Raw genomic sequence first — 23,931 nt, forward strand, 5'->3', positions numbered from 1 at the left:
AAAAAAAAGGAAGGGCTGAAGGAGCACAGGTGGAAGACTAATTGCTATATGCCGGTGAGGTGAAATACGTGTAAACAGCTTAGTCACAGCTCAGCCTCAGCTTAGCCCAGCTTCCCTTTCCTTACCACCACGAAGGCAAGTCTACAATTAAATATAATCAAGTTTTTTTATTACAGAGTACTGTTACAAAATCAATCACTTGTATGAGGTCATTTGTTGTTAGACAGAACAACGAAACATCAATTCAGGCAGGCCAGCAGCAGGCACAAAAAACACCTTTGTTCATGCTTTTAGTGTATCCTTGTAGTGAGATGGTCTCTTTACCTGTGTTACCAATCACTGCTAATGGTACTACACAGCAAAAGAATGATGCTTTACGTTCATTGGATCCTGGCCTCAGAAGAAAAGAAAAATATCTTTGTAGAACAAAACAGAACTAGGATGATTTTTTTCGTCTAGGGTACATAAAACCAAGACTAAAGGCTATGTGATTTTTAAACAATCTCTTTAACCATTTTTAAAGTTTTATAAATTCAAGTGGTTTACTTTCGACAGCTCATGAATTTTAGTTAATTTGAAATAAAGATATGGCGAACTCTAGGTATTTCACCATAATTGTTTTCCTCTATACTTGAATTGTCTTTTTTTCCAAATCAAATTGAGACATTTTAGTAGCTGTTCTGGTGGCTCTTAAGTAGTTGAGCTACTCACTGATATCAGTTGTAAAAAATTTCATAGCAGCCAGGAAATCTGGCCAAATATTAGACAAAAACTCAATGTTGAAATGAAGCACACTAGTTGTTATACTTGTTTCAAAAGTTCGACTCTTACTGGCTTTCCCAAATCATTTTCCAAAGTTGAAAAGATCTTATGGAAGTTTAAGTAGAAATTTCTCACTTAAAAGGAAATATGGTAACACAAAAACCTAGAGCAACAATGGTGTACATTCAAAACTGCAAAGTAACCTTAAAAGGCTATATATTGTATAATTCCAACTATACGATGTTCTGGAAAAGGCAAAACTAAGGAGACAGTAAGTTTAGTGTTTGCCAGGGGTTTGGTGCAGGAGGAATGAATAAAGGCAGAGCACAGAGGATTTTAGGGCAGTGAAACTACTCTGTATAAAGGTGGATTCGTCATTATACATTTGTCCAAACCCACAGAATGTACAAGGCCAAGAGTGAATCCTAATGTAAACTGTGGCCTTTGGGTGATAATAATGTGTCAATGTAGGCTCATCAATTGTAACAAATATACCACTCCGGTGCAGGATTTTGATAGTGGAGGGGGCTGTGCATATGCAAAGAGCAGAGCGTATGAGAAATAACTACCTTTTTGCTCAATTTTGCTGTGAATCTAAGACTGCTCGAAAAATAAGGTCTGTTTAAAAAAAAAACAAAACTGCAAAGGAAAGAACTGATAAGTAAGGCAAACATGATATCATGGCTTTTTACTATGAATGTCCTGGCTTCCTTTAAGTTCATACCACAAACTAGAAAGTCATTTTCTGTCCTGTATATTTGCCCAATCAGAACCACATATGAACTGATTCGTGCAAATACTGCCAACTTTTCCATTTTGAAGTAGTACCTGAAGTCAAACAATGGAAGTAATTAAGTCCTTCAGCCAGAATTAGCTTATTCAAAAAGCCTCATTCTATCTTTACTCTCATTCCATAAGAATAAATTCAAATTATCCTAATTCTATTAAATTTTTTTTTTTTTTTTTTTTTTTTTTTTTTTTGCGCGGTACGTGGGCCTCTCACTGTTGTGGCCTCTCCCGTTGCGGAGCACAGGCTCCGGACGCGCAGGCTCAGCGGCCATGGCTCACGGGCCCAGCTGCTCCGCGGCATGTGAGATCTTCCCGGACCGGGGCACGAACCCGTGTCCCCTGCATCGGCAGGCGGACTCTCAACCACTGCGTCACCAGGGAAGCCCTAAAGTTTTATTTTTAAAGAGGCTTATTTAAAATTTAAATCCAAATAAAAGCCTTAAAAATAAACTTTTCTATTTTGAATTAGCAGAAGATATAGAAACTCCGTTCAAGTAGATGATGATTCTTCTCCATATGCTTATAAAAGCCAATTGTTTAATACTAAATCTTCACTCAGTAAGGATAGGCTGGGCTCTGCTGTAGTTTAAAAAACAAAAAACCAAAAAACACACCAAAATCTTAGTAGCTTAACATAATAAAAGTCTATTTTTTGATCATGCAAAGTCCACTGATGGTCCAACTGACCTCCATGTGATCACTCAGAAATCAAGACTATTTTGATCTTGTGGCTTCACCATTTCAAGTGAGGCATCCTCTACAATGCCATGGCAAAGGTTTGTCACTGGCCTGGTCTGGGAGTGACACATACTATTTCTACTCACATTTAACTGGTCAGAACTAGCCCTTGCTCACCCACATGGGGGCTGGAAAGTGTAATTTTCTTTATGCCAGGAACTAAAGGAGTACAGATACTTGTGACCGCTAATAATGTCACCAAAATTCTTATATCTGCATGAAATCAAGACAATGTAGAATGCTAACTCTTAACTCATTAAGATTAAAAATAAAAGCCATATCCAATGATCTAACAATTCTGGTATAGATTTTGGAGAATCTAGTGAGAAAAACAAATGGTTAGCATGCTAATCAAACTGGTTATTCCAAATATCCCAACTTCAATAAGTCTGACAAGTAGCAGATGAGTGATAATGGTATATCTTTAATTCTTAAAAGGCCAGACAGGTATTGTGTAAGTTAAAATGAAAACCATGTACTTTAGATACCAGGGTAAGCAAGCTATCACTAAAGTGTGAGAGGTTACAATTTGCATTCGCGACTCACATCAGCAGAGGTGGGAGCAGTAGAAAGGTAAGCTGATGCAGTTAATTCTATTAGAAAAGGGCTTCAGATTTTCTCTAGTAACTCATAAAGACTGGCTGAGCCCTCCAGTGCTGTGTGTGCTATAAAGGAGACAACTTTAGATTGGGAAAAGATTAATAGAATGCATAGCTGACCTCGTCACCCACAAATAAAAGTAATTTAAGAAAACAGAAAGAAAAACTATCTGTGAGTCAAAGCTATGAAAAAATGAATTTCTCACCTTCTCACTTTTCTTACTCCCCACAAAGGTACTAAGTTGACTTCCTGAATAAGGTTAAAACTGACCATTTAGGTGTGGACAAATGCTTATCAAGTATGATTTTAATTTCATTATGACTGATCTTGAGCTCTACTGCTGATAACTAACCAGCTCTACTGGTGATTTCAACCTGTGTAGTTCTTATGATTATTTCTAGCCCCAAATAGCAAGACCACATTTGCCACAATAGCAACTGAAATGTGTCAGGTCCACATTCAATTATAATATGATTCTTTTATCTAGAAAAAAAAAAGGCAAAATAAGAATATGCAGCAAGAATATAATTTAACAGAGTTTTGAGAACATTCACTCCCCAAATAAAATACAGGAATGGATGAGGTGAAGTAATGTATAATACAACAAAACTTTTGCTAAATTCAAGGTTTACGTGAAAGATTAAAGAAAAACAAACACACATGTAAAAAGATAGGACATTTCATTTTTAATCAGTCAAAAAAAAGAAAAGAGTTCTGGACAATGTCAAATTCCACTCACCATAATGCTATAGTTACACATTAAATATAATTACTATCTATACATATGCAAAAATATAAAGTTCTATTTCATACAATAAAACCTTTTATAGAAACCATTTTAAAATTAAGCAGAACTTCTCAACATTAACATGTGAGGCATAAGTCTTTCTAAGGTTCCTTTAAAGGTTTTAAAACAAAAATGCTAAAACTAAACACAATGTCCTTCTGTCAGTTCCCAAATTAAATCTACTTAAAACAAAAATTGATAGCTCAGTCATATACTACTTAAATAATATTGTTCAGCCATCTCTAGAATCCTCCATTTTTTCAAGTATGGAAACAGAACTCAAATATTCCATAATACAGTACTAAACAAATGGAATATTTAGGAAAGACTATGTTGTCATATGGCACAATATTGTTTCATTTCTTCAGTATGTTTTGAAATAAATATCAGGTTTTTTTTTACGTTTCTTCTAAAAGGCCAAAATTTTAATGTACATTAATCTTGACTGTGGTAAGATGTAAGAATGTAAAATATAACATCAACATTTTATCACAAAAGTAAAGCTGGTAACAAACTATAAAAGGAGCCAGTACTCTACTCAGATATACCCAGGGATTAAAGCTCATCATGATAGAAATATTCATCCTGAAGCTGTCTGCCATAATCTGTGGCTTCGCTGGTAAGAAACAGGTCCTGGTTCTCCAGAATCTCTGCTTCAGACAGCTTTCTGTCACTATTCAAATCCACTTCATCAATTAGATGAAGAGCCTTTAAAATAAAACAAAACAAAAAGGTGTCAAGTGTAATAAGCATTTTCAGCAAGATGTTCACATTTTAATGTGATTTGATTTGTCAAAACCATTCAGGTATGCCAAGTACTCATTATTGTCTAAGTATCTAAAAATATTAACCATTGTGACCAGGTCTGTCTACGGAGTCTCTCATTACCTCCTTCCTTAATTTCTGCTGGGTTCTGCCTCCTCCCAACTCAAATCCAATTCAGGATATCTCAAAGTAAAGCAAAATTAATATAACTCATTTTGAGCCCCTATAGGTAAATACAAATTTTTATTATTCTATTGTGCTATCAGATTAATACATGATACAATCTTAACTTCTTTGTCTCCTTGAAAATCTAAAACAGATCATAGATTTAAATCAATAAATAGCAATGCATTATTCCTAAATAAATAACTCCACTACTTCTTTCTTTGGCTTAAGATTTTGAATTTCCTTTACTACCAGTACCACCAATTTGGGGATGAGAGAGTAATTCCGTAACACTTACCTCTTCTTGTGCAATGCCTTGATTGTTGGGTACTACCCAAGACAACAGCTCTTGGGGATCAAGCCTGCCGTCAGCATCTTTGTCATAATCATTCAGGAATCTATCTTTCTCAACGAGTATCCACTCTGGATCTTCATTTGCTGCTTAATATATTAAAAAAAACCCCAAGAACATAAACATGCACATGCAAGAATATCACATGTATCCAATAAGTTTGGTATACCCCTAGAATAAAGGAAATGAATTAAAGCTCACCAAATAAAGGAGGCCCAAAGAAACAGAGGTACTTAACTGAAAAGTCCTGAAATAAGTATAAACTCTATAGTAATTTTCAAAAGTGATACTCAGAGTTTTAAAATTGTTGCTTATTATCACAAACTAGTAATTTTGGTAACTGCTGCTGCTTGTTCGGATACAATTTTCCCAAGTTTGAGCTAGGTAATGTTTTTACGTACATCATGTGACTAAAGCTTCCTGCGTGCTCTTACAAAGCAATGCCATGTGTAATTTTAAAGTGACATTCACAATAAGTGATGCTTTTAAGCAACAATTCTGAAAAGACAGCTGCTTTCAGAAAAAGCTGCATTTAAAAACTCCTCAAATTTCAAACACTCAGTAAGCCACCTTCCAGTCTTACTCCAGTATTTATAGGATTCTATATTTTCTTCTCTTTCAAGATCTACATGCAAGGGTACAGAAGTCTATTTAAAAATATCAACCTTTACTTCCTCACCCATTTGGATTAATGATTACATTGTATTTGTTTGAAAAGGAATAAAAATGCTTGGATCTAGATGTGGAACTAAAAGTGAGTAAAAACAGCATTCTCAGATAAGCTTTAAGTTCCTTTGTTTCCCTTGTATTTTACTAAACTTGGCAGAACAAGAAGGAATCAGGCCTAGTTCTTCTTCCATTTTCCTCTGTCAAACAGAACTCTCAATGAGCAAGACTGTCTTTCAATTTCTTTCTTCTTCCCCACCCCCTTCCACACATCCCCAAGCTACTTACTTGGGTCCCGCCTGTAGTCACCAAGAAATTCTTCCAAACTAACAAATCCATCACCATTTTTGTCATGTTCTTCTAAAGCCTCTTGAATGACAAATTCCTATTGCATGTCCGTTCACACACACACACACACACACAAAAAAAATTAGTCACAAAAGTTTCAATCCCACCACCATCTGAATCAATGCTACTACAGAACTTATTTAGGAATAATTATTTTGGTTGTCCATACTTGCAAGACAACCTTTCTAAACATTGGAATTTAGAAGCAGGAATAAAACCCCAAATATTAAGTAGCTTAAAATTCAACATCCTTAAGTTTCTATTATTGAGCACTCCACTGCACCCTCCTGAACAACCTCGGCACTAAACTCACACTCCTATTTTCTGCACATTACTCTCCTTCTGAAGAATGACGTATCTTACTACCTTTGTGTTCTTTAATTCCACTTTCCCTCAAATCTATTAACAACCCCAAAAGAACCGTTGTCTCAGATGTCTTTGAATAGAGCTGCTGTTCTACCCCCAGACCTGAAATGGGGCAGTCCCCTATAAAACCTCAACTTCCCTGCTTCTTCTTCTACCTATCTACCCTATCCACACCAGATGCCCCCAAATCTGTTCCTCACGCTTACCAAGGCTTCTTACCAACCACTCCCCTCTGACCCAGAGACCACACCCTTTCTCGTTATACTTGACCCAAGATGACCCATTTAATGGCCAGCTGCTTCAGTACTTCCCTTATTATATTCCTATATCCCCTTGTACCCTCTTCGTATTATGCCAATCCCCATCTAGTACAACAGACTCACTTCACTTTCTCCTTTATTCCAGAATCAGAGAAAGATACAAAAATAGAAACTAGTCCTTGTAAATTAATTTGCCATTTTGGCGGGGTCTCACTGCAGCTTCGAAGTCTATCTCTGCCTCACTTTCCCTAACATACACTCTACAGCTGTTTTTTGAAACCTCCATTTTCCTTGGGCCTCACCCTAACTCTCTCCAATACACTCTTGACAAAGACCCTCCTGTTTTTCTAAACATGGTACAGGTCTTCTGAAATGCTTCCTTGTTTCCCAGCATTGCATCCTCACCTTTAATTACCTCTATATATGCCTTTTCCTCTCATCATTTTAGGCCTTTGATCTCAGCAGTTAAAGCTCTCTCCCCCTCTTCTCTAGGGTGAAGCCCTCAGCTGTCTTCCTAGATCCCATACTACCCCATTTCCTGAGTGCTTTCTTTCACTCTTAACTCCAGCCTCTCCCAAGGCTCCAGTCTCTTTTCCACTAGCTCCTTCTTCTATGCCTTTAAAAACATTCAAGTCCCCAATGACTATGCTGCACTCTTTAGCCACCATCCTGGTTTTTCTTTTCCTGTCATAGGTTATACCTTTCTGTTCTCGTTTCCTCATTACCTACTGCCACCCAAATACCTTTCAATCTGGATTCTAGCATCACAACTATAATGAAATGTATTCTCAAAAGTCTACCATTCTAGTCAAACCCAGGGGCTTTATCTACATCTGTATGAAATAACACTGAAATACAAGTTGTTGGCGTTTTTAAAAATCAAATATTACAGATTTTATATATAGAAACCAGGGCATCTTAACCTGGATATCCAAAGATTGGTTTTAGAGAGAGGACCTGAGAATCTCTTGAAATTATAATCCAATACTTCACGTGTATGAGCATGGACATACATAGGATTTTTCTGGGACACAGTATACAGTTTGCATCATATTTTTTAAGGAGTCTGTGACCCAGTAAAAGAATCACTGATCAAAATGCTTATTCCTCCATTCAAGTAATCCTCTTGGGAAACAATAGTTTGCATCATATTTTTTAAGAAGTCTGTGACCCAGTGAAAGAATCACTGATCGAAATGATTATTCCTCCATTCAAGTAATCCTCTTGGGAAACAGTAGACTTATTACAATAATGTTGCCTTGGTTAAAATAATTTTTGGAACTACGTGAATGAAAATATCTTTAAATTCCAAATTTTAATCCAACGTAGAATCACTTAGTTGATCTTGTACTCCTGCCTTTTCCTATATCAAACATATCCTTAAAGGGAAAAAGGGATACGCAAAAGCAATTAAGGTAAATAGGAATTAATGAAGCCGCTCTGAATGAGACACCAATTTATGGTCACACACCCTTATATGCTGCCATCAAGGCCAACTCAGCACAAAGAACATACTTCCCCATACTGACACACCCCATTCTGCAATGGGCTTTCATTGTTACGCCAGCCCCAAACCTCACAGTCATCTCTGACTCTTGCCCCCCTCCCTTCCCGTGCTTAGTCAGTCAACATTCCTGTCTATGCTTTCTTCAAAATGTTGGTCAAGTCTAATTCATTCCATTGCCACCTTGTATTCCGGGGCCATAACATATACTGCCTAAATTATTTCATTGCTTTCATTGGTCATTTCCCTCCTCAGTCTTCAACTGTTCCTTATTCCTCAATCAAGATCCAACATCCTCTGCCTACCATGCTAGGGGGCTCAATTTTTGGCCCTAATTGGCCCTAATTAAACAAATTGTGCCAATGTTCTTAAACTAGGTCATGAAAAACATATCTGCAGCCTGTCTAACAAGGTAGCAGCATCTGACCATGACCCATTAAACAAAAAGCTACATCTCCCCTCCCTGAAATGTCCAGGGAACTAAGCCACATGGCTGGAGGCTGATGCCAGGCAACAGACCTCAATATAAATGTTTAGCCTATTTTTTAAAAGCCATGTCTTATATTAATCTTTACCCTCCAATACGATAGTTTCTGTTCTCAAGAAGCTTATCAAGTCATAGGAGGGACTTAATCAGTGTTAAATTAAACCTAGAGTCCAACAAAATTTTGAAGAGCTGGTACTTCTTTTAAGCACTAAAGGGATGAGAGGACTCATTATGCCTAAAGTTGCAAAAACATCATTAGTCATTAGCAGCTGCACTCCCTACCCTATCCCCACACACCCTATGAAAGGGGATCCAAATGTGATACATTTTCCCAGACCAAAAGTTTTCACAAGTGATGCTGTAAACTAAATAGGAAGTTCTAGTGTTACTAATACTGAAACACCAGAGGAAAGTCGGAAAACTACAAAAAGACAAGGAAGGCACTGAAGATAATGTGGTTATGAAACAGAAACTAGCCAGGGAAAGACTGATGCTCATATATGTTACAGAGATTAAAGAAAACTCATTCCTTACCTTCTTCCTCCCAATAAGCACACCCCACCCCACCCCACCAGAAAACCTCCTTCTTCCCACTCCTTATCTTAAGCAGGGAAAACTAGATCTTCCTGTCTCTCAAAATTCTGTTTGCCATACAATTCATTTTAATTACTTTGTAAAAGCAAGTTTTAAAGTTGTGGTCATTCAATAGTCATCTTGAAATGTTTCTTCCTTACCGTCATGTAATCAACTTCTTCAGGATGCTCAAAAGCAATAAATTCTTCAAGATTCAAACCAGGACCTGAATCCTGGTTAGCTTTTTCAAATCTCTTCTTGTCTTTTAAATGAAGCTTTGAAAATTAAATATTGAACACGTTTAAAGGTCTCATCCATACCATAACATCATTAAAAATACTTTGAAAAATACAACTATGTGAAATCTAAAGTACATTTACACCCATTATCATATTTTATCTTCACATCATCCCTCTGAAGGTAAGTTGGGCAGATAACAAACATTTATTAGAAGCAGTACAGAGACACAGGCTCTAGAGTCAGAGAAACTCAGATCTGAATTCCAGCAATGCCACTCACTAGCTTATTACTTAGGGCAAATTGCTTAACCTCTCTGGTCTCCTCACCTATACAACTGGGATAATCTGACACCAAAAGCAAAAATAAACAAGTGGGACTACATCAAACTAAAAGGCTTCTGCACAGCAAAAGAAACCATCAATAAAATGAAAGCTACTGAATGGGAGAAAATATTTGCCAATCATATATATGATAAGAGGCTGATATCCAAAATATATAAAAAACTTGTACAACTCAACAGAAAAAAACCCAAACAGTCCAACTAAAAAATGGGCAGATCTGAATAGACATTTTCCAAATACATACAGATGGCCAACAGGTAAATGAAAAGATGCTCAACATCATAAATCAGGGAAATGCAAATCAAAACCACAATGAGATACCACACCTGGCTGTTACAAAAAAGACAAGAAATAACAGGTGTTGGTAAGGATATGGAGAAAAGAGAACTCTTGTGCACTGTTGGTGGGAATGTAAATTGATGCAGCTACTACGGAAAACAGTATAGAGATTCCTCAAAAAATTAAAAATAGAACTACCATCTGATCCAGGAATTCCACTTCTGGGTACTCATGCAAAGAAGATGAAAACACTAACTCAAAAAGATATATGAGCCTCTATGTTCACTGCAGCATTATTTACAATAGCCAATATATAGTATGTCCAATCACGTAAGTTAGTTTACATGACGGGCATACACTGTCACATGCGTGCATCCTCTACAAGTGGTTGTGCTTTTGTGTACTTTATTGTACAATACTGTATACAGTACAGTAGTACAGTATCTTTATTTCAAGCCCAGGATGTCCGGAAGCAAGCGTAAAAGCAGTGGTAATGTAGCTGGTACTGCTAAGAAGCACCAAGCGATAACAATGGAAACAAAAGTGAAAATAATTGAGAGAGTGGAACGAGGCGAAAAGATGGAATTGGAGGCCCAGAGAAAGGATGAAGAGAGACAAAAAGAAGAAGTAACTAAAGAACTGAAGAGATTCACGATACAGGAAATGGCAAGGGGATTTTCTTTATTTGAGGAGGCACTGTTACTTTTCGAGGCACAGGACCCAAACGTAGAATGGTACACGAAGGTTGCAGTAGCCATTCAGAATGCAACCCAGTGCTACCGTGTCATCTGTGACAAGAAAGAAAGAGCTACTACCCAGATATCACTGGATCGTTTTTTCAAGACGGTAGATAGAATTGAATCCAGAAAGCAACCAGAACCTGTGGCATCAGCGTCAGGCGTGAGTGAAATTGCAGCTTGCCCTCCATCTCCTATTGCTGACGATCCTTCAGCTCTACCATCTCCCACCTCCTCTCCCTCCTCCAGTAAGTAACTCTTCTTGCCTGTTCACTCGATGCCAGCTGTATGCCAGCTGTTGTACTGTACTACTGTACTTTTCAAGGTACTGTACTGTAAGATTAAAAATGTTCTCTTGTTTGTGTTTATCTATTATTTGTGTGAAAAATATTATAAACCTATTACAGTACAGTACTATATAGTCGATTGTGTTAGTTGGGTACCCAGGCTAACTTTGTTGGACTTAACGAACAAAACAAATCGGACTTACGAATGGAACTCATTCGAATGTATGGGATTTATTATTCAGCCATAAAAAAGAATAAAATCTTGCCATCTGAGACAATATGGATGTACCTTGAGGGCATTATGCTAAGTGAAATAAGTCAGAGAAAGACAAATACTGTATGATCTCTTATATGTGGAATCTAAAAACAAACAAACAAAAAACTCCCCCCAAACCAAGCTCAAGATACAGAGAGCAGACTGGTGGTTGCCAGAGGTGGGGAGGTGACAGAAATGGGTGAACTGTTTTGTTTTTTTTTTTAAATAAATTGAACAATTTATAATAAATAAGAAAAAAATCTCTGTTAAGCAACTGGGATGAGAATTCCTATCAAGCAATTAGAAACCTTAAGTATTAGGTATTAAACAAATGTTACATATTACTATTATTGATAGAAAAACTGAGATTAAAATGATTTGTTGAAAGGGATGTCAGGAAAACAGCTAAAATATGTTGAACTTGGATCCTCCCTGTTCTTTCTACAGTACTACACACTATCTTCTTTAACAATCTCAATAATTTTTTTAATGTCCCCAAAGCAATAAATTTAGACTATGTATTAATTCTTGGTATGTCTATTTCTAACTATTTCTGGTCTTCAAAATGACTTTTCAAAAACAGGTTAACAGGTTTCAAAAAATAGTCCTTTAATGAGAATACTTTTGATAAATGTACATAATATTTGGAAGTCTACTCTCTGTAGGCTCTTTACAGTGCTAATTCTGTATGTCCAGATAAAACACATCAAAAGCTGAAAAGGGCCTATCTTGAGGTCGAGGTTAAACAATCATACCCTTTTCTACTTTCTCACACCCATCTTCCTTTTTTTCCCCCAAGTACACTCTGATAGGAAATCAAGAAGTAGCAGCTATTAGGGACAAGGCTGCTTTTAATGAATTTCTCAAAGGTAATTCTGTGATTAAGAGCCTTGGAAGCCAATAGTGGCATATTGCTAATCCTGCATAAATTCTATTTTGAGAATTTCTGGGAATAACTTTCTATAAACTTAAGTGTATTAAACTGCACATTTTTGAAAAAGTACAATTTCAAATATTTTAGAAGCTTTTAACTTATGTGATTCACTGTTGAAAAGAAATACTCTTTTCGGTTTTTTGGAATACTAGAGGTTAGGTAGCAGTCATTTACTGAAACACTAGTTCTTTTACGATGATTGATTTACAGTGGAGAGGCTCATTTCTTTCCCCAAAGAATTTGTCTTTTAAACATCCAGATTCCACTAGCCAGTTATATCCACCCAATCACGACAGGGGGAAAACACTGTTTCCAAATAGCTGTTTTAACTTAACGTTTCATAATTTTAAATAATTAGACCAAATAATTTACATGTTATGTGCAGGTTTAACATGGGGAAAAGTAGAAAAATAAGAACTTGAGGTATTTTGTTGAGTCAATCAAGTTCTTTTTGAATAAATCACTATTCAAAATACTAAGTGCTTAGATTTCCTTATGAAAGAACCCTCCAATTCAGAGCAAGAGGTCCACGTTTCAGCAGAGGGAGCGGAATTTGGCCAAATTTGCCTATGGAAAGAAAGGATCTCTTTCAACAGCTAAGATTTCTTTAAAAAAAAAAAAGAAAAAAAAGGTATTTTCTGGTTTACATTTCTCAGTTTTAAAAATAAAATGAAATAATGTGATTTTTTAAAGTTTTAGTCATTTGAGGAACACAATTTAAGAGACTCATATTAAAGAAGCCAATACACTGAAAGACGTTTTTCAAAGTGGCAAATTTCTAAAAGAGAACGACAAAAGACTATCAGTTTCATAAAACCTCAACACTTTTCTCTTCTGTATAAAGACCTTGTGTTTTAGTCGAGAGTAGGAAGTACTATACACAGTAGTAAAAAGATAGAAACTACCATACTCGTTTAGTTTATATTGTAATAGAAACTTGTGAAGAACAAAACTGCCATCTTTTGGTAGACTAAAAATTTTACATGAGGAAATATGTAACCTGTGATACCAGAAAAAAAGCCTAGGTCTTATTCTGATTAACCACATGCAAGATAATATCTTATATAAATAAATGTTGCTTATACATGCACATTCAGCAGCTGGCTTTAGAAGTTAGAGCAATTGAGCTTCTGCCAGGTTGGTCCTCAAACTTTAATTATCCTGCTTAAAAGTGCTGACTATACTTGTTCATCAGATCATAAAGAAATGCTTTTTCAGACATTTCACTGCCTGAGAGGGTCATTCTTCCAGGCTATCTCTATTCTCTATATGAAACATCAAAAATAAGATAAAATTCAGGTATCAAGTTGATTTTTGTTTATTATTAGGCTTCCATATAGAAACATTTTATTTTATTTAGATATCCAATTACTTTTCATGATTATTTTATGGTATAATGTTTAGTCTGTTACTTCGATTAAGACCGATTCATTCTTCATCCTTGATTTTTTATTTTGAATAATAATGCAGCTGTGTCTGGGTTCATCTTTACACCCCACATCCACTTTTAGTGGGTTATATCTATATATATAAAAATCTAATAAAGTATTATAAATAGAACTTCATGCAGAGACATATTCCTGTGTTGTCAGAGAATAACCATTAGGACTCCCATTGAGAAGTGTTCATTTTAGGAATCCATAAATTCCTTTAGGCTATTAAGGTCCATCTAATTCATTCTTTAAAAGTAGAGTCTTATAATCAACATGTACTGAGTACCTGGGTGGGGAACATAGCATTAGAACCAGACGTCTTTTAAAAGAAAAACTGTTCATAAATACTTTATATTAACAAGTCATGTACCTCTTCAAAGTGAAGATTTTCTCCTCAACATCATGTATTATTTCATCCCACACCCCTAACCCCCAAAAGAATACAGATTTTAAAAACCACACACGTTTCTCACTTTTGATGGGATGCTAATTGAATCTTTTGAGTGAAAAAAAAAAAAAAGGACAGAATCTAATTCTAGTAAGATTTTAAAATACTGTATTTAACTTCTGTATTATTCTCTGGAAGGGAAGTCATAATATCATACCATGGTCTGGTTTTAGAAAAGTCTTGGAATGCAAATGATGCTTTTAAGATGAGTTAATTCCTATAGTAAAGGAGAATAACTAGTAGACAAATCCCAGATCTCATTATTATCATTTGTTTTCTTTTTAGCACTAAGTAGTGAAAAGACTGATTTGCACTCTTTTCAGTCTGCTGTAAGATGAAGACCCAAATAAGGAGAAAAAAAGGAGCAAAGACATTTTTCCCCTATATATTAAATCCTAACTAATCTAAAGCTGATATAGTTAACAAATGCTTAAACAACTTTCAAAAGCTGATTGTATATAAATATTAAAGATAAACATGTGAATCACACCTGCTTTCTTCAACAGTATTCTTTCAAATCAACATAGAAGAGTTTACCAGTCCAAATGCTACTCTCAATATTTATTACTGTTTCTCCATACTATTATCATTCCCATTTTTAGATATGAGGAAACTGAGGCATAAGGAGGTCTGACTTAACCTAAAGCTGCACCACTGTTAAGTGGTCTGCCTGAATGTGAAGCCAAGCAGACTGGCTCCAAAGCTGGAGCTCTTAACCTCCAAACCAGTGGTATATGCATAGCATATGCATAATCATTAGCAGAGAAACAACCAATTTTGAGTTAGTGATGGCCTACAGAGTTCAAGTGGACAATATGATTCTATAATAAATAGCATATACACTGATAAAATATGGCCATGGTAAAAACTAAAAGGTAGATACTAATAATGGGATAGGTAGGTTAAGGAATAGAGGAGCCTCAAATGTTTTCCAAGCACCCTTGATTAATATTTTGGGACACACATTTGCAACAAGGTGTTTGGTTTTATTTTTTCCACATACAAAAAACTCTTTTAAAAAAAGTCTTTACGGCTCCTCTGGTGGCGCAGTGGTTGAGAGTCCGCCTGCCTATGCAGGGAACACAGGTTCGTGCCCCGGTCCGGGAAGATTCCACATGTCGCGGAGCGGCTTGGCCCATGAGCCATGGCCACTGAGCCTGCGCGCCCCGAGCCTGTGCTCCGCAACAGGAGAGGCCACAACAGTGAGAGGCCCACGTACCGCAAAAAAAAAAAAAGTCTTTAAAATTACCTCTGAAGTACAACAGTATTTGAAATAGTAATTTCTCAAGCTTATAGTAATTTGTCTTAAAAAGTTCCTAGTAATTACTAAGTAAAAAGTCTTTAAAAGTTCCTAGTGATTCCTAAATATTGTCTTCCTCAACTTTGCTTAAGAAATATATTTCAACAAATTAAACAATGAGACACAACAGAACTCATAGTGATACTGAATCTTCAAAAATAAGTTATTTTAAATGGTACAGCCACTATAGAAGACAGTATTGTAGTTCCTCAGAAAATTAAAAATAGAATTACCATATGATCTAGCAATTCCACTTCTGGATATATACCCAAAAGAATTAAAGGCAGGGCCACGAAGACATATTTGTACACCCACGTTCACAGCAACATTACTCACAACAGCCAAAAAGCTGAAGCAACTCAACTGTCCATTGATTGATGAATGGATAAACAAAATGTGATATATAAATATTAATGGAATATTATCTTTAAAAGGAAATTCCAACACATACTACAACATGGACGAAACTTGAGAACGTTAAGTTAAATAAGCTAGTCACACACACACAAAAATGTTATGATTCCACTTATACGAGGTACCCTGAATAGTTGAATTCAGAGACAGAAAGTCGAGTGGTGGTTGCCTAACAATGTGAATGTACTAAACAATACTGAACTGCACACTTAAAAGTAGTTAAAATGTAAATTTTGTTATGTGTACCTTACCACAATTTAAAAAAATTTTAGTTATTTTATATAAAACTATGTGCTTAAAAATGGGAATAGGCCTCTACAGTCTTCTTAATATAATAATAAAACCAATTGTTCAATAACAAAAAAAAATAAAATATTGAGATACATATTCAAAATACACTAAAAAAGCAACCCTGGAAATGAGGACAAATGATGCAGCTGAGAAATACAGATGCAAGGATAACTGAAGTAGTCCAGAATAAGAGTCCTAAATCTGGCTAGAAAGGAAACCATCAAAATGACCACTGAAGTGAAACAGGTGATTGCCTAGAGAACAAAGCAATCAATCTATGACCTCAGGCTCTTGTGCTCACTCATGCAGGAAGGTAAAGTGAACTGATATGATCAAAAGCTTGTGCACTTGTACTCACCTGCCTAAAAGACTCCTCTTCTGTATCATCCAGAGCAGTGTTCTCATCAAAGTCGATTACGCGATCATACATCTGAATATTGTATTCATCCCACGACACACTACCATCACTGTTTTTATCATATTCAACAAACTGTTGTTTCGCTTCTTGCATAGCATAATGTTTAAAAGACATTTGAATCCATGAACTGAGTTCACCTATGAGAATTTCCCAGAACACAATGAATGTGATAGTAATTCTGATACTTAAAACGAGTGAGAATTTCTAAACATTCTTTAAAAGAAGAAAAAAATCTTTAATGTATATAAATAGTGAGTGAGAACTGGCCTAGTTGTATTCATAGAATAGGAGTAGGAGGTGGGGAGAGCTGTTTGGAGTCTTAAGAATGTTATAATATGTGATCTACACAGAATGTAAGCTCTTTGAGTACAGAGAGTTTTGGTATGTTTTGGTATGTTTTGGAGGTACTCCAAATGCCTAGAAAGCACCTGGCTCAACAAGTATTTATTAAATAAACTACCAATTGGCCAAAATAGCACTTGACTTTTAAAACATATTATCCAAAAAATTGTAGATAACTTTTGCTAATTATCACAGATATCTCAGGAAGCACAAATATTTGAATAACTGCCCATTTATTTTAATATGTATTGGAAAAAATAGTGTTCTTCATTTATGAAATATAAAGTTTTCCTTTAAAATACATTTTACATTAAGTTGAATCAAGACTATATTAAGGAAATAATAGATAAGTAAATAGGGCCTAAATTGTGAAAAATGTACTCAAGTGACTGAAGTTTGAGAAATATTGTTACAGTACATTCCCTTTAACTATGTCATAAAGCATCTGGAGGAAATTTTAAAAAGTTATGGGTAGCAATTATGATTTATGCCCTTCTTATAATAGCTGTCTGTCTTAACTGGCTACCTGAAGACATAGGGGAAAAGTTTCTAAATCGCAAATATCCACCTTCAGATGAACTTTTAAAAATCTATCATAGAAATATTTACTATACTGCATTATACAAAAAAGGGGGGGAAGAAAAACATAAATATTTGCAAGGAAGCAAGAGTACTCATTTGGTTTAAAGATAATACACCATTTGGTTTAAAGAGTGGTACTCCTCTATTGGTTTGGGGGAGGTCAGGTGAATAGAAAAGTAAAGACACGTCTCTCCTGAAACTCTAAAGCAGGGCAGAATAATTATGGCAACCATGTATTGAACAATTATTATATATCAGGTCCTCTATATACTTTGTCTCTAATCTTCAAAACAAGGCAATTATAATAATTGTTTTACAGTTCAGGAAATTGAGGTTAGGAATTGAGGACTCACGGCTAGTAAGTAGCAGAGTCTAGATTCAAACCCATGTTTGACTTCAAAGCCCAAACTGAACTTAGCTGTCTCTCAAGAACCTGAGTCCAGTCCTGGCCCTTAAAGTGCAAATAAGCAAAATTCCCTGAACAGTCCTCAAGTGGAATGATCATCATGGCTTAACAGAATACAGAACAAAACAAAGGTCAGAAACAGGGGTTCATACTTCAGCTCTGCCGTAAGGAATAAGTTTACCCTCTCTAGGTTTTGTTTTCTCATCTATAAAATGAAGATTTGGACTAAGTTCCCTTTAATTTTAACTTTTTAAAAAGCTTACTATTAAATATTTGAACACATGTAGGCCCTTACAGATAAACAGCACCAAGTCTTCCAAATCAACTTGTTTTATGTGCTCTCTAGTGTAACAAAAGATGGACCTATTCTTATTGGATAATTAGTCTAAAGGTTCTGTTGTTTAAGTACAAGGAACAAAACCTTTATATTCCTGAGGGCACCAATGTGAATACTTCATTGACAACACATCTTGAATTTACTAATCAGCTTATAATTCTCTCTCCAGCAACTTCATTCTTCAGATGCTGAACAGTATTTAAATAAGAGTTATAAGAAAACAGCTCCTGAATTTTTGTTGAGGATCAACTTGGAAAGTTGATCGGGTTCATCACATGAATTAAGCAATGAGGTGAGGCAGATGCACAGCAATTTATTTGGAATATTCTTTAAAGAATCTGTGCATTTCATTTCTGACTCTAGAATCTACCTAAGAGCACTCACTTTGTTTTTTGTTTCTTTGTTTTTTTAAGTGAAGGATATTAAAGACTGAATTAAGTGCAGGAGATATGGGTTCTAATCCTGGCTTTGCCACTCATTGGAGCAAGGCACTTAATGCCTCTGGGCTTCAGTTTCTTACAAAAAGAGGTGGACATAATGATTCTAAGGCCTCTAACAGTTATAATAATTTGTGATAAACATAATTCACATGCAACAGGTCCTTTTCTACTTGCTTATAAAAAGAAGCAAGTTGTTAAGATTCTAATGAAGCATATATCAAAAGAGCTATAAACCACTTAATGCCTTAAGAAGGTTTTTAGCATGTTTCTCTAAAGTGAATCATGTTGATATTGATAAAAAGTCATGTGAGGAGCAGGGCGTTTGCTCTAGGTGTGACTTGCACACACCATGTAGGGTCAGTGATGTTTATATATTACTGGAGAAAGCACTAAGTGTTAGTTGGTATCCTATGTCTAAAGATTTCCAGGTATAAAACCTACTCACCATGTCCTTTTTTCCCTCTCACACAGTACCTGTAATTGATTGGAACACTAGCAATCTACACTCAACAGACACCCTGCTTAAATGTTTGTATTTCTGTCTCCTACAAAGGGATGTCTCCATTGTTAGTTGTGTAGGACGTCCTTACTTTCGGTGAGAAAGCCATCTGAGTCCAAGTCAATTTTCTTTATGATTGACTTCAGTCTTTTGTGTTGCTCTTCGGGGGTGAGTTTAACATATTCATCGACTTCTTCCTTTGGGGGGTAAGCGATATACAGGGGGTGGTCAAGCATTACTATCAGGAGGGCAAAATGGTGGAGAAAAATAGAGCTACCCTCGCCGAGGGCTTTTGGGGTGACCCACACCTGCTCTCCAAGGCCCCTGCCCCCTACACAACCTCAGTGATCCTGCCTCTTGTAGGGAGGGTAGAAGGGATCCGGCTCCTCGGCCGCGCTATTTTCTCAGCCTTACAGCCCCCGGGGTCCACGGGAGAGTGAGCTGTGCCCCGCCCGGCCCCCATTGTCAGGCTGCCCCGGCCAGGCCTTGCCCGGCCGCCCCCTTTGTCCCGGGACAAAGCCCGCGGCAGCCGCGCTGCGAGGCCCGGCCCTCCCAACCCCCGGCCTGGCCGCCTCACCTGGCTGCCCAGCAGCGCCTCGCGGTCGTAGTCGGCGCGGTGTTCTCCCCGTGGGTAGTGCAACTCCTCGGCCTCCCCGGCGCCGGCTGCCGCGGCGCACAGCAGGAGCAGCCCCAGCGTGGTGGGCCTCGGGCCCAGCCGCATCGCGCCGGCCAGCCGCGGACACATAGAGAGGTGAGGAGGGAGGCGGGAAGGGGCTCAGGTCGGCGGCGGCGCTCAGCGGGCGGCCGCAGAGAGGCGGCGCGCGGTACGTGGGGAGGGTGGAACCGAACGTGAACAGGGCCGTGGCCTCCGTTCCTCGGGTGATCACTGGCTGAAGCCCGAGCGACAACTGCGGTGATGCAGCAGGCAAGGCCGAGGCCTATATAGCCCCGGCGGAGGGGCGGGGCGCCAGGCCGCGCCGATGATTGGACCGCACGGCGCTGGGGCCGGGCCGCGGCGATGTGGCGGTCTGCTGCGGGCCCAGAGTCTACAGGAGGCTGGCGGTCGGGGCCGGGAGGGGAGACTCCCGGAGGAGCCTTTCCTTGCGCCACGACGCCCTCTAAAAGACACGCCCCCCCTACCCCCGCCCTGTCTCTTTCCGTCAGCCTCGTTCCTACCAGAAGCCCCCTGTCCACTCCGTGTGTCCGACCCGGTTTCCATCAATAAGAAAGGCTGGAGATTTGGGTGAAAATAATACAGTACCTAGGAAAATCTTTGTTTTTGCCAGTCTTTAATGTATCACTACTTATTTATTTGACCAGAGAAGGACGAACGAACCCAAGTACTAAAGCCAGATGTTTGTATGTGATGCTCAATTTCGCGACTTACAAGTTCTGTGACCTTCGCCAAGTTACTTGGCCTTTGAAAACCTGTTTGCTCATTTATAAAATGATCATAGTAATAAGACTACCTTAAAGGGTTATTATGAAGATTAAATTAAAATAATATGCGTTTAGAACAGTACCTGGCACATATGGTAAGGTGTTCAAGAAATGTAAGCTTACATCATGCTGCTAGAAAAGCAAAAGATGGTTGCGCAAAAGGAATAGTTCAGTAAGTACCTAGGAAATCCTGTGCAGATAGAATGCATGTGCACGTGGTTTTTATTCCATGTCCACCTACAGTTCTATGTGATTTCTGCACTTCATCCCAAGCACACTAAACTCAAAGTAATTTGTAGGCTGCAGCTTGAGCCCTTTTCTTTCATTGATTGGTCCACTTAAGATCAGGCCTTTTCACACAGAAGAAAAGGCTTTCTGGGTCCTCTCACTTCTCACAGTCTCTATTTGGATTGGGTGCAAGAATTCTGCTCCAGACTGAAAAACTGAATGGGCACAGATTGGACAAATTTCCTGGGTCAGGCTGGAATTTTATTTTTTTAATCAGAGACCATTGAAAAGTTTAGAGAACAAAGAGTAAGTTCAGTGGAATCTTTCCAGTGTTATAAAGATCAGCACAGAATAAAGTTTTAAGTTTCAGAGTGTAAATATAGGCAACACTTCAGGGTTGATTTCTCTAAAACAAACAATTAAAAACCAAAAAAGAAAAGAAAAACTTTTATCTTTTTTTTTTTTTTTTTTCTTTTTGCGGTATGCGGGCCTCTCACTGTTGTGGCCTCTCCCATTGCGGAGCACAGGCTCCGGACGCTCAGGCTCAGCAGCCATGGCTCACGGGTCCAGCCGCTCCGCGGCACGTGGTATCTTCCCGGACTGGGGCACGAACCCGCGTCCCCTGCATCGGCAGGCGGACTCTCAACCACTGCGCCACCAGGAAAGCCCAAGAAAAACTTTTAACACTTGTATCACATTTTAATTTTAACTTTAGTTCTGGGCTTTGAGGCAGTCTGTGAAAAAAGAAGGACTAATGTCACAACTCAGCTTTGCACGTATTGTTCTCCAATAAGCACAAGGTAAAATTTGACCAGCTCCTGATGTGATTCCAATTACAAAGGGTAGGATACAAGATATTATGGAAGTTCTTCTGAACTCAGGATCTCCCCAGATAAAGGCTTTGGGGCAAAGGAGATCTAATGATATCTAAAGAGGTGCTGTTGGAGTGAACAGCATAAATGTCTGAATATCAGAATGTCTGAGTTCTGTCTTCCCTCAGCACCTAAACAGGCTCCTTTCCTTCCTTGGGCCTATTTTTTCTTCACCTGTAGGAAAATGATTGTGTTAGTTCAGAGAATCTTAATTTGAAATCTTTGGCTGCTAGGTGGGTCCTAAGTGGTGTGATAATCTCAAAATCCCATGCAAAATTTTGTGCATAGTACATTTTTGGGGAGGAGATCTATCGTTTCGCGTTCATCAAAGTCGCAAAAAGACCCATGTGGCAACCCTTCTAGAAGCCTCTAAGCAGCTCTTCATCTCTTAAAATCCACAATTTTATTATCTTGACAGTTAGGATTGTTAGGAAGCAGATTATAGTAAAGACCTATGCTTAAGAGAGGCAAGACTGATCCACTGTCATTACTTGTAATTAATCCATTTTATTTAGAGAAAAATAAGTATCTACAACAAGCAGGCTGTCAATAAAAAAGGCATTATGAGAATACAGAGATCAACTTTCTTGACCTATAAAAGCCAAATCATGTAGCAAATACGTTTTCATGTAGATTTTTGAGGTGTAATTTACATACAATAAAGTGCACAAATCTTACATGTACAGCTCAACGAATTTATACATATATAAACCTGTGAAGACTGACCAGTACCCCAAAAGTCTCCCTCCTGCTCCCCAAATATCACCTCTGCCAAACATAGTTACTATTCTGACATCTTTCATCATAGCTAAGTTTTGCCTATTCTTGAACTTTATGTAGATGGTGTCATACAGGATTTAGAACTACTAATCAGGGGACTTCCCTGGTGGTGCAGTGATTAAGACTCCGCCTGCCAACGAGGGGGACATGGGTTCAACCCCTGGTCCAGGAAGATCCCACATGCCACGGAGCAACTAAGCCCGTGCACCACATCTACTGAGCCCGCGTGCCCTAGAACCCAGGTGCCACAACTACTGAGCCCGAGTGCTGCAACTACTGAAGTCTGCATACCTAGAGCCCATGCTCTGCAACGAGAAGCCACCACAATGAGAAGCCCGTGCACTGCAACAAAGAGTAGCCCCCACTCGCTGCAACTAGAGAAAGCCCACGCACAGCAACAAAGACCCAACACAGCCAGAAAAAATAATAACAATAAAAAATAAATAAAATAAAAATTAAATAGAAACAAAACAAAACAAAAACCTACGAATCATATACCCTTCTGCCCTGCTGGGAAGCAGTATGGAAAGAGCATAGAAAATTTTGGAATCAGACACACAGAACTTGAATCAGTCTCCATAGCTCACCCACTTTGTAACATTGAACAGATGACTTAATCTTTTAAAAATTCTATTAAAAATGTAATAATAAAAACCTGTCTGATAAGTCTTATGAGAGTAGTATATTAAATACTCTATGTAAGGTGTCTGGCTCATAGAAGGGGCTCAAATTTTTAAATTTTTCTTTCTTTCCCCCTAGAAAATTTCCACTCCACCTTCCAGACCCAGCACAAGTGTTTCCTAAAGGAGGCCTTTTCTAACTCCCTACCAAGCGAAATTGTTGGTCTCTCAAGTCTCTTTGTTCCATTATTGTGCTTTGTATGTTCCTCTGCTACAGCATTTAGTACAGTCTACTGTATCTATTTGTTGATATTACTACAAGAATTTGAGAGTCTTGAGGTCAGGAACTGTGTGTTTTCACCTGTATTTCATCAGTGCCCCTACTAATAAGAGGAACTCAATAAATTTTTGTGGAATGAATGAATTCTGCTCTATTGGCATTCTTTTAAAAGTATGTACTACAGATAGCAGAGTTAGCTTTGAAACTATTAAAAGAGGGAATTTGTAGATTTTGAGTTTTTTAAAACGTGCGTTACAATGGATAGTGGCTTAAGAAACAAAGCAATACTTACTGAATATATTGGTATCGACCCTGTGTTATAGGCCCATTTCCATGAGAATGAATGAGATTTGGCACAATACACAACTTATGTGGAAAGGCCAACAAACTGAATGAATTTGTAGCTTTTCCAAGGTCGGAAAACACAAGACAAAGGAATAGACTACAGGGCAGTGAATGAAGGAACAACTTAGACTGAATGATCACACAATTAGAGGGATTTTGTTGGTTGTTTAATCTTTTATAGTCTTTTGAGAAGAGAAGGAGATATGAAAATTCCAGGGTT

General features: G+C 37.8%; 1 protein-coding gene across 2 annotated transcripts; it reads right to left on the minus strand.

The window, feature by feature from the left end:
* Window positions 1-3,568: 3,568 nt before the first annotated feature.
* On the minus strand, window positions 3,569-20,041 carry RCN2 (reticulocalbin 2). 2 transcript variants are annotated; one of them, XM_082681736.1, is made up of 7 exons: window positions 19,724-20,041; window positions 19,238-19,343; window positions 16,481-16,677; window positions 9,324-9,437; window positions 5,913-6,009; window positions 4,905-5,044; window positions 3,569-4,384 (listed from the first exon to the last, which is right to left on the minus strand). In XM_082681736.1, exons 1-7 carry the CDS (start codon window positions 19,889-19,891, stop codon window positions 4,232-4,234), a joined length of 975 nt encoding a protein of 324 aa, XP_082537862.1. In that variant the 5' UTR covers window positions 19,892-20,041; the 3' UTR covers window positions 3,569-4,231. The 2 variants fall into 2 exon arrangements, with proteins under 2 accessions (XP_082537862.1, XP_082537861.1); XM_082681735.1 differs by having other exon boundaries at window positions 4,905-5,047.
* Window positions 20,042-23,931: the final 3,890 nt, after the last annotated feature.

Source organism: Grampus griseus (assembly GCF_964374135.1).
Source record: "Grampus griseus genome assembly, chromosome: 2".
Taxonomy (NCBI): Eukaryota; Metazoa; Chordata; class Mammalia; order Artiodactyla; family Delphinidae; genus Grampus; species Grampus griseus.

What these genes read in the sequence shown, in the direction of transcription:
- RCN2 (XM_082681735.1), bottom strand. Translation starts at nt 19,891, where the DNA reads ATGTGTCCGCGGCTGGCCGGCGCGATGCGGCTGGGCCCGAGGCCCACC. An exon ending in AAGAGGAGTCTTTTAGGCAG is followed by an intron (nt 9,438 to 16,480) that starts GTGAGTACAAGT and finishes TAATTTTCAAAG; the next exon opens with CTTCATTTAAAAGACAAGAA. An exon ending in TGACTACAGGCGGGACCCAA is followed by an intron (nt 5,048 to 5,912) that starts GTAAGTAGCTTG and finishes TAATATATTAAG; the next exon opens with CAGCAAATGAAGATCCAGAG.